The sequence below is a fragment of the Podarcis erhardii genome (genome assembly GCF_964252035.2).
Source record: "Podarcis erhardii genome assembly, chromosome: 1".
Classification (NCBI taxonomy): Eukaryota; Metazoa; Chordata; class Lepidosauria; order Squamata; family Lacertidae; genus Podarcis; species Podarcis erhardii.
The window spans coordinates 120,125,308-120,139,401 of NC_138497.1; the positions used below are offsets into that span (position 1 = coordinate 120,125,308).

Consider the following 14,094-nt stretch of genomic DNA (forward strand, 5'->3'; position numbering starts at 1 on the left):
TTTGTGTGGATTTATTCTGCATATACTCCCCAAGGACAACTAATTATACCATACCACACAATCAATACCTGTCAAGAGTAATTAAAAAGGATGATTTTCTAATTACCAATTACAGATAACAAGAGAGCAGTCCATGGCTTTATCCATTTAATGGGAAGCAAGAATCACTGCATGTTCCAATTAATGTATTTCTGCCCCCGTGTACTAAAATTTCAAAGCATGTTCTATTCTTCTATTTCAGGACAAAGAAAAGTCTAAAGCAAAATTACTATTCACATCAAACAGGAAGTTGTTCCTTCATTAAAGTTCCCGGCAAAACTCTTCACTCCTCCACAATAAAGGAAATAAACCCAAAGAGAATTATAGCTAACTGCCACAATAAAATTCTTCTACTGCAGTGGTTAAGACCAGATAGATAACTGCAAATTTTCTTGTAGCCCAATCGCATCCGTTGCAATAGCACAAGCTGCAGCGATTTGTGCCCAACAGCTAACTAACATGGCATCCCATGTCTCTTCCTCCTTCTTTGGCGACCACTCGTAGCTGAGTAAGATCGTCTTCCATGAACACAGTCTTAACAGCGAGTCCATAAGTGACTGTGGAGGCCAATCCTGGATCCACACATCCTTCCACAGTGGAGACATAGGTTTCCAGGCGGGAGTTGATCAAGGTGAGGGTTTGCCAAATTTCCCTTCTTCTTAGCTTGTTTTTCCCTTTTGTCCTGAGTTTGAGTGTCTTCAAAGTCCACGACACCTTTGGTAAAGGCTGTTCTCCAGTTGCAGTGCTCACAGGCCAGTGGTTCCCAGTTGTTGGTGTTTATACGTTCTTTTAGATTTGCCTTGAGAGAGTCTTTAAACCTCTCTTGTTGACCACCAAGATTACGCTTTCCATTTTTAAGTTTGAAATAGAGTACGTAGTTGCTTTGGAAGACGATAATCAGGCATCCGAACAGCATGACCAGTCCAATGAAATTGATGTTAAATTGAAGAATCATTGCTTTGATGCTGGTGATCTTTGCTTCTTCCAGTACACTGGAATTACCGTAGTTTGCCTGTCTTCCCAAGTGATGTTTACATTTTTTCAGAGACACCGTTGATGGAATCTTTCAAGGAGTTGAAGATGGCATTTATATGTGGACCATGTTTCACAAGCGCACATGTAGGGCTTGAGTTACTTTGCCCGGCTTGTTCCCCTGTCAAAAAAACCCAAACCCCTTCTCCTGCTACACTGAGGCTGGCTTCATACGTTTCAAAATGAATGTGGTGCCAAGATGGCATAGTGGTTCAGGTATCAGACTAGCACCTGGGAGACCAGGGTTCAAATCCTCACTCAGCCATGAAGCTGAGTAGGTCCCTTAGGTCAGCCACCAACTACTGGTCTATCCTACATCAGAGAGTTGTTGTGAGGATAATATGGAGACAGCTCCTTGGAGCAAAGGTGAGATATAGAAACAAGCAAGCAAGCAAGTTGGCAATCAAATCAATCAATCAATCAATCAATCAATCAATCAATCAATAAAGAGTTTCTGTATACTACATGTACCTATTAGTATATCTTGTTTCACATATATGTGCAGGCAACAGGGACCCCTGACCAATTTTATGCACTCATAAGGGAAGCAAAGGGGAAAGAGAGATAAATAATTAGCACTTTTCCATGTTTCGGAAAATGCTACGCATATACAGAGTAATTCCCATGGTGTGCCTGTTTTGATATCTTACCATTAAACAATTAATCAAAATATTTATACCCTGCCTTTCCCCCTGTACACATAGGACCTCCAGCACAGACCACAATTAAAACTGATAGAATGAAACAATAAAAAAACAGCATATAAATAAAGAGCAAAGTAAAATGACAGCAGATAAAAGAGCATAGAAGCCGTGGGTAACATGAAACAAACAGGGGAGAGAGAGAAATAAGAGTATAGCTTTGTTTTAGCATCTGAAAATCAGCAGGGAGGCAACTAAGTGAACTGCCTGGGCTAGTGAGCTCTGCTGACAAGGTGCTACCACCAAGAAGACCCTATTTCATGAGACCACTGGCCAACAAGGACAAGTGATTCCAAACATAGGTTCTGGTCAACTGCAGCATTCTGTACTGGCTAAAATGTCTCAACACTTTTCAAAAGTATCCTTCAAAGAGTGTGTTGTTTCTGTTCCGCTTGGACGTGACCAAGTCTCTGGAATACCCACGGTCTTCATAATGAGTCATAGAATCATAGAATCATAGAGCTGGAAGAGACCACAAGGGCCACCGAGTCCAACCCCCTGCCAAGCAGGAAACACCATCAGAGCACTCCTGACATATGGTTGTCAAGCCTCTGCTTAAAGACCTCCAAAGAAGGAGACTCCACCACACTCCTTGGCAGCAAATTCCACTGTCGAACAGCTCTTACTGTCAGGAAGTTCTTCCTAATGTTTAGGTGGAATCTTTTTTCTTGTAGTTTGGATCCATTGCTCTGTGTCCGCTTCTCTGGAGCAGCAGAAAACAACCTTTCTCCCTCCTCTATGTGACATCCTTTTATATATTTGAACATGGCTATCATATCACCCCTTAACCTCCTCTTCTCCAGGCTAAACATGCCCAGCTCCCTTAGCTGTTCCTCATAAGGCATCGTTTCCAGGCCTTTGACCATTTTGGTTGCCCTCCTCTGGACATGTTCCAGTTTGTCGAGAATGTTTCTGGGGTCTTGTGAACAGCTGCATTATAAAAGCAATAATTTGTTTAACTAATGCACTGAAGGACTTTTAAATGGATTTTTTTTTTTTTGGCTGAGATTGTCAAAACGTATTCAAAGGAAACACAAGCCAAGGGTCTGGTGCTGAGGATCCAACTTCCTTTCATCAGGGAATTCCTTCTACAAAATCTTACTAAACTTAGGTTACTATTAGATGCATTTTCTTCTTCCCTTCAGGTATTTTGTGTCAAGTACATCGCACAGACTTTAAGTACCATCAGCGTGAGAAACAAAAAGTTTGGAATTTGTATATACGGTAATAAATTGATGAGAAGATGGCAATCCATAAACTACCTTAGGTAGCTAATGTGCTAGGTATGCTATCCTACATAGTTTGTGGATTCTGATCAAAATAAGTCAAGCAATCTTCACCTGTACAACATCCAAGATGTGAAATTTTCCAGGGATGGTACATTTATAGGCTGCATGTGCATTCACCAAGCAGCTGGGGCCCAGAAAAAGACAGCTACACAGCTTGAGTCATTAATTTGGGAGTCTATACCAAGGTCTGCCAAAGGCAGTGGGAGTTCTTCCATTGGCTTCAGTGCATTTTGGATTAGAGCATGAGTATCTGTAATGAATATCTGAGTATCTGCTGATCTTCAAACTACACACTACAGTGACTTCCCCAAAAGCCTCTGTTATTGTCAGGTGGCTGTTGCGGTTGCTCGAGAGTAACCATGCAGGACTCTGACCTGTGTTTTACAGGATTTATTTTGGTGCAGACCACAGAGCCTAGGACTTGCCGATCAGAAGGTCGGCGATTCGAATCCCCGCGACAGGGTGAGCTCCTGTTGCTTGGTCCCTGCTCCTGCCAACCTAGCAGTTCAAAAGCACGTCAAAGTGCAAGTAGATAAATAGGTACCGCTGCGGCAGGAAGGTAAACGGCATTTCCGTCACGGTCCTTCGTGCGCCAGTAGCGGTTTAGTCATGCTGGCCACATGACCCGGAAAGCTGTCTGTGGACACAGGTCGGCTTCCTCGGTCTGAAGTGAGATGAGCGCCACACCCCTTAGTCACCTTTGACTGGACTTAACCATCCAGGGGGTCATTTACCCTCTACTATTATAAGTCAAGTGATCTGGGTTGTCACCAATATGTGGATGACACCCAGTTCTTTCACTCCTTCTGAACAAATGTAGGTGAAACATTGGGTATTATGAATCAGTACCAATAAGCTGAGATTCAACCCAGGCAGCGGCGTAGCGTGGGTTGTCAGCACCCGGGGCAAGGCAAGTAATTTGCGCCCCATAACCCGGGGCAAGGCAAGTAATTTGCGCCCCTAACCCCTAACCTGCCGCCGCTGCCAGCTTCTTGCTGCTGCCTGGGCTGGGGTATTCACAGTTCTACAAATCTTTGGCGCTGGCTTGCTCCATTAGTTTAACTTGGGGGGGGGGGAGAGAGAGATTGCAATCGTGCTATGTGCACCGAGAGGGGGGGGGCACGGTTGCAACGCAGTGTGGGGAAGAGAAGAAGAGAAACTAGCAGGAGAACCTTGATTTCCCTCTGCAGCTCTGTGGGGAAGGAGGGCGCAGACTGGGCTCCTTCCTCGCCACAAGATCCTGGCTGCGGGGCACAATTCGGGAGGCTCGGCTGGCCGGGCCCAGGCCCCGCGGGGCTCCTCCGCGCTCCCCTCCCCCAGCCGGGCGGCGCCTGCAAAGGCTGCGGGTTTCGCTGCGCCTCCGTCTCTCTTTCCACTGGTAGCGAGAGCGGGTGGGAGGAGGCCACCCGGGAGCCGGAACCGGGCGCCAAATAAGGAGAGCGGGGCGGGCCTGGATCCTGGCCTTGTTTGGTGCTTCCCCTCGGCCGGCGGCCCAGCCAAGCCCGCGGCGGCGGCGCGGCGATGCCCGCGCAGGGGGGCGCCCACCCCTCGGCCCCCGCCCAGCGCTGCCACCCCAGCACCTGCCCGCTCCTCCCAAGGGGCCTCCTCTCCCTCCCGCCTCTTTGCAGCAGTCCTCGTGGGGGGGACAGGCTCGACTCTCCCCTCCCTCTTGCGCCCCGTCCTGCGCGCGATCCTGGCCAGGCTCCGGCTCCGGCTCCGGACCTCCTTGCTGGCGCCTGCTGCTCCCCCTGGTCGCCCAGCCCGACCCCTCCTCCCAAAGGAGCTGAGCCCCGAGGCTCTTCGGCGACTCTGGAGGCGGCGAGTGCGCCCCCCAGATGTTGCGCCCGGTGCGGCCGGCACCCCTTGCACCCCCCACGCTACGCCACTGAACCCAGGCGAGGGAGAGTGAGTTCCATTGCACAACTGAGTAGTGTTCAATCTGTTTTGTAGGCGTTGCACTTCCAGGTTCATATAGGGTACGAACTCCTTTTAGGGTTGCCATATTTCTAAAAGTAAAAACCAGGACACTCCCAAAGTTGTTGAGCTTCTTTGTACAAAAACACCAAAACAACAACAACGCATGATTTTTCAATTGACTCGCCTAAGATCCAGGACAAAGAGCAGCCTTTCGGAAATTTCCCCGGGTGTCAATTCTGTCTTTGAAATCCTGGTAATGTCTGGGAAAACGTGGATGTATGGCAGCCCTATATTTGATCCAGCTCTTCCTAGAGGCATAGGTAGCCTCTGTGGCTTGGAGCATTTCTCATCAGGTTAGGCAGATAAATTACGTAGTAGGGAGCCACAAAAATAGCCTTGCTACCGTTATCCATGTTCTGGCATTCTCTAGTTTGGATCATTGCAATGCATCGCATGTGAGACTACACCAAAGTATTAGACCAGTATTTTGATGTCTGCAGTGGCTTCTAGTCCATTTCCAAGCCTACTTCAAAGTGCTCGCATGGCCAAAACTGGCCTGGGGCAAGATTTCTTGAAGGAGATACAGTACACCTCTCTGGACCTCAATATCGTCTTCTGTGGCTGTTCTGTGGGTGCTTCTACCAAATGAGGGGTGGCAGGTGGCTATGAGAGAGAGAACCTTCTCTGTGGTGGCTCTCTGGCTGTGGAAAGCCCTTCCTTGGAGTGGTTTGCCTGGAAATGTCTTTATGATCTTTTTTACACTCAGTATTTCCATTTGAAAACATTCCAGAGCTTTGTAGAGCCATTGTATAGACGCCATGTTCTGCTGCTGATTTTAACCTGGTTTTATTTTGTTGTTGGAGTTTGTGTTTATTATGCATGTTGATTTTTTTTTTTACTTGTAAATTGCTGAGAGATTATTTGTTATTGGTCAGTATATAACAAACAAGCAAGGAATGACAGATGTTTAACTCTCCCATTGAAACCAACAGAGCATTATCAGTGGATGGTGCAAATGGCAGAAAGTTCGCTTTTCCATTTGCAGGAAAAGCTCCTTCATGCGTTGCCATTTTGCCCACAATGAACTTGCTTTTCCATCTGGTGAGATTTTTCAGCTGCTTATGAATGTAGTCATCACTGCACACATCTAACAAGGGTCTGAAATAGAAACCTGCCTTTTGATCGCTGATGAGTATTCGGAGTACTCTCATGTCACACTTTCTAAAGCCCATGCAAATCAATACACAATTTCAAACTGCCTCCAGGCGTGTCTCACACCCGCTTTCCATCCCTTTCAGTAAGTCTGGGGGCTGATACCAACAATCACCTTGAACTTCATTTTAACTTTTCCCCCGCAACCTCCGTATCAATAAAGATAATTGCATTTCATAAAATGATGGAATCTAACGCTAACTACAGTTGCAATTTCCTCCTCTGCTACTGAAAGTCCTTCTTTGCACTATGTTAAAGCATAACACGAAGACTAATAATTCAGCTGAGTATGTTATCATTCCACTTTCTGGTTCTTAATCCATTCTGCATCAATGAAGAGCATCTTACCAACTACTTCTATGGGTGATTAAAACATAACCTTAAAATCTAGTTCTGGTCTCTCCTCACCTTCTGAGCAAATTTTTTTTTTTTTTACATCGATTCCAGTGGAAGGTTTTGATTGTAACTCAACTTTAGCCCTCCTTTTAATACAGAAAATATGAAAGTGTGACTCCTCCAGATATTCTGGTTATCTTTAAAACAAAAACGAACAAACAAACAAAGACTAGCTTCAGGTTTGTAGCCAGCACGCCTTCTAATTCCAAGACTTCGAACAGGGGAATTCCAAAAAGAAATCTTAACCACCCCACAACAACATTGAATATACTCAGGACAACTTCAAAGACAGACAGAGGTAAACCTTGAGCCAGGTTCAGATAAATGTTAATATGCCTAGGTTGTGTATTAGTTTAATTTCTCATTCAGAATATGTGAAATGAACCTATCAAAGGAACCAGGAGAAATTTCTAAAAGTGGAGAAGATGGATCAGCTTTTCCCTGATTATCTCCCAAGATGGGGGTTAGCAGCAGCAGCAGCAGCAGCTGGAGTGCTTACGCTACTTTTCCTAATGTGTGCACAGCAAGCAGTTTCAACCTCCTATCCATTTGTTGTGAAGATAAATAGATGATGCACCCAATGAATTTCTAGAACTATTTATTGTGGATATTTAACTCTGCTGCCTGTTTTCATCCCTCCACCTGCCAACCTCCCATAGATTTATCCACACCATAGAACATGGGTGTAGCCAGGGTGGGGGTGGGGCAGATGTTTTACATCAAGTAAAACAATAGAAATACTTAACTAACTGACCAATCACGTTGGTTCTGCCCCCCCCCAAAGTCCTGCTCCCCTAACAAAAATCCTAGCTATGCCCATGTCATAGAACAGCATGGCCCCACAAGTCCCTTAATTTTCTTGATATGGTCTAGGTGCCACAGTATCACAGAAGTTAAACCCCTAATTAATCTATCTACATACCCATACACACCCCCTTAAATATCCTTGTCTACTTAGAATAGAGTCCAAACCCAAGAGGAGAAAAAAAATAAACAGAGACAGTCTAACCAATTCATCTGTCTTTGTTTTTAGCACACTGAAGTGATGCTCTATCCCAAGGATAGCTAAGCCTTGTGCCCTCTAGCTTTGTTGGAATTCAATTCCCATCGGCCCCAGCCCACAGAACATGGTCAGGGATGGTGGGAACTGTAGTCCAACATCTACAGGACTTTGCCTTCTCACCATACTGCAGAGAGAAAAGTCCTAAGGTACTTACATGTTTGTATTAGCAGTAGACGTCAGCCATTCTCCAGCCAAGCCAATGATATCAAGCCCTGTAGAAAGCTGGTTGAAAAAGCGAGGGTGACCTAGAAAAACAAATGACACCATCTAAAGGAGACATGCATATTATCTATGCATCTGCATTGCTTCTGGTTCTCTGAGGTTTCATATTCTTTTATCAGTAGCCCCCCCCCCAAATGATTTTGCAATATGTGTTGCATAAAGTTATGCCTTCAGACTAGAAATGCTACTGTTTGTTATTACTATTTACAATAAGGAAACATGTTATAATTTAGGTAGGTTGGAAATGGGAAATGCAATAGTTAACTCAATGCATTCATCTACTCTTTTTCAGAGAAGTGTGTTAATCTAGAATGCACCAGCATTTGATTAATATGCATTAAAATTAAGTCTCAATAAATAGGGATGGATCTGTGGATCAGGTTGCTTATTGTATAGTAGTTATTTCTTTACCTCTGCTCTTCTTTAAGACTGAAATCCCATACCCACTAATCTTGGAATAAGCACCATTGTATTCAGTAAACTTACTTCCAAGTAGACATGCATAGGGTTGCATTTGTAGCCCTACAGGCAATGAATGACAAAGAGGTAGAAGCAACTCTGGGATGCTTCATTTTATATTTTGACTGCAGTTCTATAAATATTTTAATTACTGTATATCTTCTATTATTACCAATGAATTCAAAAATATAGCAGACACCTGTCACAGCATCCCTTCCCTCTAGCGTCCTATTAGGAAAATATAATTTTGAGACCTTCCATTCAGGATGGCTGATTGCATATTTATTTAGCAGCTGATTAAAAGACTGCCAAGCCCTTTCTTATAGCCAAATCATGGAAGCAAAGAGGCCCGTGATCCTGACCCACAATTTAAGGAGTATCTTTTGTTTCCTATTTTCAACCAACGAGCTTTATTCAAGTGACCTTCAGAAAGAAAATTAGTTTTTAAAAAGTATCGGTTTTGAGAGTGAGAGACAGAAGGTAATTCAGAAAACGTATTTCATGCAAAACCATGCTGACAACCTAATGGCTTGTTCTGACACAAGTTCATAAAGCTGCCTGGTGCCCAGTAGCAGAGAAGAACACTGTCAGATCATATTAGGACTCGCATTAAGGTTTGATGCACACACTCAAAAGGCCCTAGAAAAATCTAAATCTAATCACCGAACTATTGTTTCATGACTTCAGTGAAAACAGGTATTCAGCGGCCACATCATCCCTCCCTACTAGCAAGACTTAACCCAAACCTGTTCATTCTGAAAGTATTGCAAAATTAAATCCTTCATACTGTGATTAAAACAAAAACAAAAAAACAAAACAAAACAAAACAAAACTGAACAACTGGATTCAACTAGCAAGGCATAATGTTTACCCCAAGGAAATCAACATCTGGAGGTAGTCCAAGATGATATGATGCCCAAGGTTGAAAATCCAAATGGTGTTGCACCATGATGGCAAAAAAGAAAATATGAAAGTAGAAGACTAGCATCAGGCATGCCCTGAACCCAGGACTCTCCTCCCCACAAATCTGATCGCCTGGGTCACCTGACTTTAAATATGACCTTTGAACTGAGGGTGGTAGGCATGTCTGCAGTGGCGTAGCGTGGGGGGTGCAGGGGGGCCGGCCGCACTGGGCGCAACATCTGGGGGTTAGGGTTAGGGGGCGCAAATCCATGGGTTAGGGGGCGCAAATCCATGGGTTAGGGGGCGCAAATTACTTGCCTTGCCCCGGGTGCTGACAACCCACTCTACGCCACTGCATGTCTGACTGGCACTTATAGCAACACAACAGTTGTCTTTTCAACAACCTGTTATGAAAGCAAAGCACAAGGTCCCAATCCAACTAACGTTAGTCACACATAACCAGGGCATTTTTCAGCCAGAACTCAGTTCCAGCACCTCTCAGGTGTGCGCCATTGCCATTATAAGAGGGAGGTGTTCGTGGCGAGTTCTGGCACCTCTTTTTCTAGAAAAATAGCACTGCACATCACTTCCACTGCAACCAACTGGACTCAGTCAGTCACAACTAATCTGTCCTACAGGTACAAATGCTTGCTGGGAGTTAAAGTATTCTAGGAACCTTGCCATTCAGAACTGTTGTGTGTGATGGAAAACTCGTTTCAGTATCTGAGACAAAACAACTTTTCCATTTGAACATGTGGCCCTCCCTATGTTCTTGGACTACAACTCCCATAATCCCTGCCTGTTGCTCAACAGCATATGAAAGTTATCTATCCCTGCATGAAATAATTGTGAAGGCTTCAACTTTACGCACTCTTCCCTAGGAGTTAAGCCCCATTGAATACAGTGCGGATTAATTCTGGGTAAACATGTGTTGGTGAAAGCAGTGGACCACGTAGTATTGTTTTTAAAGGTCCATGATCTCTCCTTGATCTCTCCCAGGACAGAAAAGACAATAACTAATGATTTTAAATTATGGAAGCATTGATTTTAACTTAAATATTAGGAAATACTTTCCATCTGCAATAGGGACAATCCATGGAAGGAGACGGTGGGATGTTCTTGTCATGTGACAAAGACACATGAGAGCAGAAGCAGCAAAGCAGGCTGGGAAGTGCTGGGACTGCACACTCATTTGGGCCAACTAAAGTTATTCAGGCCTAACTGCTAACTGTTGAGTCATTAGCAGCCAGTTTCACTTTGTGCTCTCTGTAGGATGTCAGTGAGAGTCAGTCTGCTTCAGTTGTGAGCAGAGTCTGTATGTAATCTCAGTCAAACTGCTTGGAACCATGTTGTTTATGAAGAAGTTTATTTTAACTCAGCAAAGCTTTTATTCAATTAAAAACTCTGCATTATTAATTTACGCTGCGCGTCAGTTCTTTCACAAAGGTAGTCAAGTAAAGTTTGGGTAACCATCCTTCTGGGATTTATGTGTATTCATACAGAATGCAGTATGAAGCTATATTACATCTGGTAACTGCTCAGCTGCGAATACCCAGGTCTTAAAGGAGTAACAGCATGGAGAGTGTGCAATGCCTATCTAGCCATAGCAGCAATGTAAGGCAATGGATAGGTCCACCATGATGTGCTGCACTGTATTACCTACCCATTTTAGCTCCCAACTATCAACTATTATTTGATCCCATGGGAGCTTATAAAACCTTCAAAATGACAGGTGGCTGAGCTGCCTCATGTGATGTTCTGTTTCAGTGCTGAGTAGCATCATATGTGTTGACAGTGGCTGATTTCAGGCTAGGGATTCTGGCATGCTCTGCTATCATCGCACTGTGTCATAATATCCAGGACAAGGCACATAAGACTACTGCGATCTCACCAGACCAGGTCTGGGTTTAGTTATTGCTTGAATAGACCTCCTGAGAACCACATATATACCACCATGGGTTCCATGATGGAAGAAAGCAGGTTATAAATGAAAAAAGTAATAAATACTGGAGCAGAGTATGGTGGCTGTTGCCCCTTTTCTGACACCTATTCTGTGATAAAAAGTAGTTTCCAGCTCAAAAATTACTTTTGTTTCCTTGCTCCACTGCTCTTTATAAATAGTTGTAAGTGCATAGGACACTCTACTCAGGCTAAGTTCAGGGCATGGGAACATCATTTTTGACCCATTCTTTCCTGAACAAGATTCCCAAGGAAGAACTTTGAACAACTGGCTTTTAAAAATAAATTAAAAGTTGATGCCCAGACTAACTGCAAGCCTCTACCTGAGCCAGGCTGTAAAGGGGTCAGGGCACCCCAAGGGAGCCCCTGAGATTACACTCCAGCCAGAGTTCTTTCATAATGCACCCCGGCTGGACTCATTCACCCAGCTCTAGCTTCTTTGTGCTTATCATTGGGATATCAGAAACAAAAACAAAAACGAGTCCAAATAGTAAGGTAAAGGTAAAGGGACCCTGACCATTAGGTCCAGTCGTGACCGACTCTAGGGTTGTGGTGCTCATCTCGCTTTACTGGCCGAGGGAGCCGGCATACAGCTTCTGGGTCATGTGGCCAGCATGACTAAGCCGCTTCTGGTGAACCAGAGCAGCGCACGGAAACGGCGTTTACCTTCCCGCTGGAGCGGTACCTATTTATCTACTTGCACTTTGACGTGCTTTTGAACTGCTAGGTTGGCAGGAGCAGGGACTGAGCAACAGGAGCTCACCCTGTTGCGGGGATTTGAACCGCCAACCTTCTGATCAGCAAGTCCTAAGCTCTGTGGTTTAACCCACAGCACCACCTGCATCCAAACAGTAGCTCATATCTAATGGCACAGCCCTCTTCTGAATGCATCACCTTAAGTATGATTAAGATCAAGGCTTCACCAAGAAGCGTGGGGTAGCCTGGCTCACTACAGAAACCCTCAGCTGCTTCCTGGAAGCTGCTGGTGTAACTGCTTCACGACTCCACACTGGTCTCCTGGACAGTTCACCTGCTATTCAGCACCAGAACTTGCTTGTGAAACTTTGCTGACTCTGCTGGACAGCTCCCCTGTGAGATTTAAAACACTCACACACCCCTTCTCGAAAATTACATGTACTGTAAATTGGCCTGAGAAAAACTCACACTCACAAATGAATAGGGGAAGATTACATTTGATACCTTTATTGGAAAAGACCTGGAAACTGGAGACTCCCCTTGCCCGATGAATTATCAGAAGGGCGGCCAGGTATTAATGATCCCAAGAAACCAAATTCTCCCCCTTTCCTTTCTTTGCTTTTTGGCATTAAATGTCTTGGGAACATAAAGAAGAAAAACTGCAAATTCAGTGTCATTTATGCCCTCATTTACCTAATGATATCGTTCCCCCGAGATACACGCCGCTTGCATTTCATCAAGTGAAAGGGATTACGACTTTTCAAATGTGCTTGTCTGCGCTGTCTACACCCAACGCTACAAAAATGCCCGTTTGAGTGACAAACGGAACTGCCAACAGTCTGCCTACTGTAGGCAACAAGGCAAGAGTCACTTCAGTCTGATCCTATAGGGAAGCCGTGTTGCCATGGTGGGCGGGTTTCCTTAGTCTGACAGGTAGGGTGGTGGGGTGGGGAGCCAAATTCACAGACAAATTTGAAAGCCTGCTTCTTGCATATATTCAAGTTAAGCTGCAGGAGGGAAGCAGTGCATTTTAAAAGCATTTGCCACTGCTGCTTTTGATATGCTTTATAATATACCCAGATATATAGACATTCCTGGAAAATAACATAGTCAGAAATATAAGGAGGGGGGCTTATACCCTCCTCCTCCTCTCTCTGTAGTGCTCCTGTCAGAAGCCAGTCCCTCTGAGTTCAGAAGGAATTGCTCTCAGGAAAGTGTGCCAGCTAGGATCACAACCAGGGCCAGCTGACCTATGAGGCAAGGTGAAGTAACCGCCTCGGGTGGCAAGATCTACAGGAGCAGCAGATCCAGCTTCCAAGGAATGCACTGCCCACTGCCCCAGTATACTCGATGGAAGTTGGACCTGCTGCCTCCTTGGCAGCCCCCTGCCCAATCCCACCTCCATGGTGGCTTTTTGGAGAATAGACCAGGCACTGCTGGTCTCCTCCCACCCTTGTTTCCGATGTAGATCTTTACTTCTCCCTCGTGGTTTACCCCAAGGACCAAAATGTCTTGGGCTGACCCTGATCACAGCCACTGCATGTTTATCAAAGTCTACATGTGTTCAGAAACAACTGTTTGGTCCAGACCACCTCTCTCCAGCTAACTTGCACCCCAATCTTTAACATCTTTCTTGGGAATAGGCCTCATGGAAACCAGGAAGAAAGGCATCAAAATTAAGTTCACTCAGTATGAGCGCATAAGCCTCTTTTTCTTTCCTTTTTGGAAATATGTGGGATAAGAGAAGTGTTTTTCTTTTTCTTTTCTTTTTTGACATTTATATTTGGCATTTCTTCCATGATGGAACTGAAGGTGGTATATACCGTATTTTTCGCTCCATAAGACGCACCTGACCATAAGGCGCACATAGTTTTTAGAGGAGGAAAACAAGAAAAAAATATTCTGAATGAAACAGTGGATGTATGATTTTTATGGTCCATGCTGTGGCCACAGACATGATATGTGATTTGACGGTGAGTTTGGGGTAGCCCAATGCAAAAATCCTGAGAATCCATGTGAAGCCATGCCATTGCGGCCCCACAAAACAGTGGGTGCGTGATTTTTTGATGCAGGCTATAGCCATGGACATGCTATGTGATCTGATGGTGAATTTGGGGTGACCCAGTGCAAAAATCCTGAGGATCCATGTGCTTTTACCTCCCCCCTCCCAGGCAGCCTGCTTTATATCTAGAGTCCCTTATCCCTC

At 44.8% G+C, this 14,094-nt stretch overlaps 1 protein-coding gene across 2 annotated transcripts in view; it reads right to left on the reverse strand.

The window, feature by feature from the left end:
* Nucleotides 1-14,094, reverse strand: part of GAD1 (glutamate decarboxylase 1) — a 57,651-nt gene that overhangs the window by 19,280 nt on the left and 24,277 nt on the right. For both annotated transcript variants that reach the window (XM_081876152.1, XM_081876153.1), the window contains exon 6: nt 7,804-7,894. In XM_081876152.1, coding sequence (XP_081732278.1) covers nt 7,804-7,894 — 91 coding nt within the window. The remainder of the gene's footprint in view (nt 1-7,803; nt 7,895-14,094) is intronic.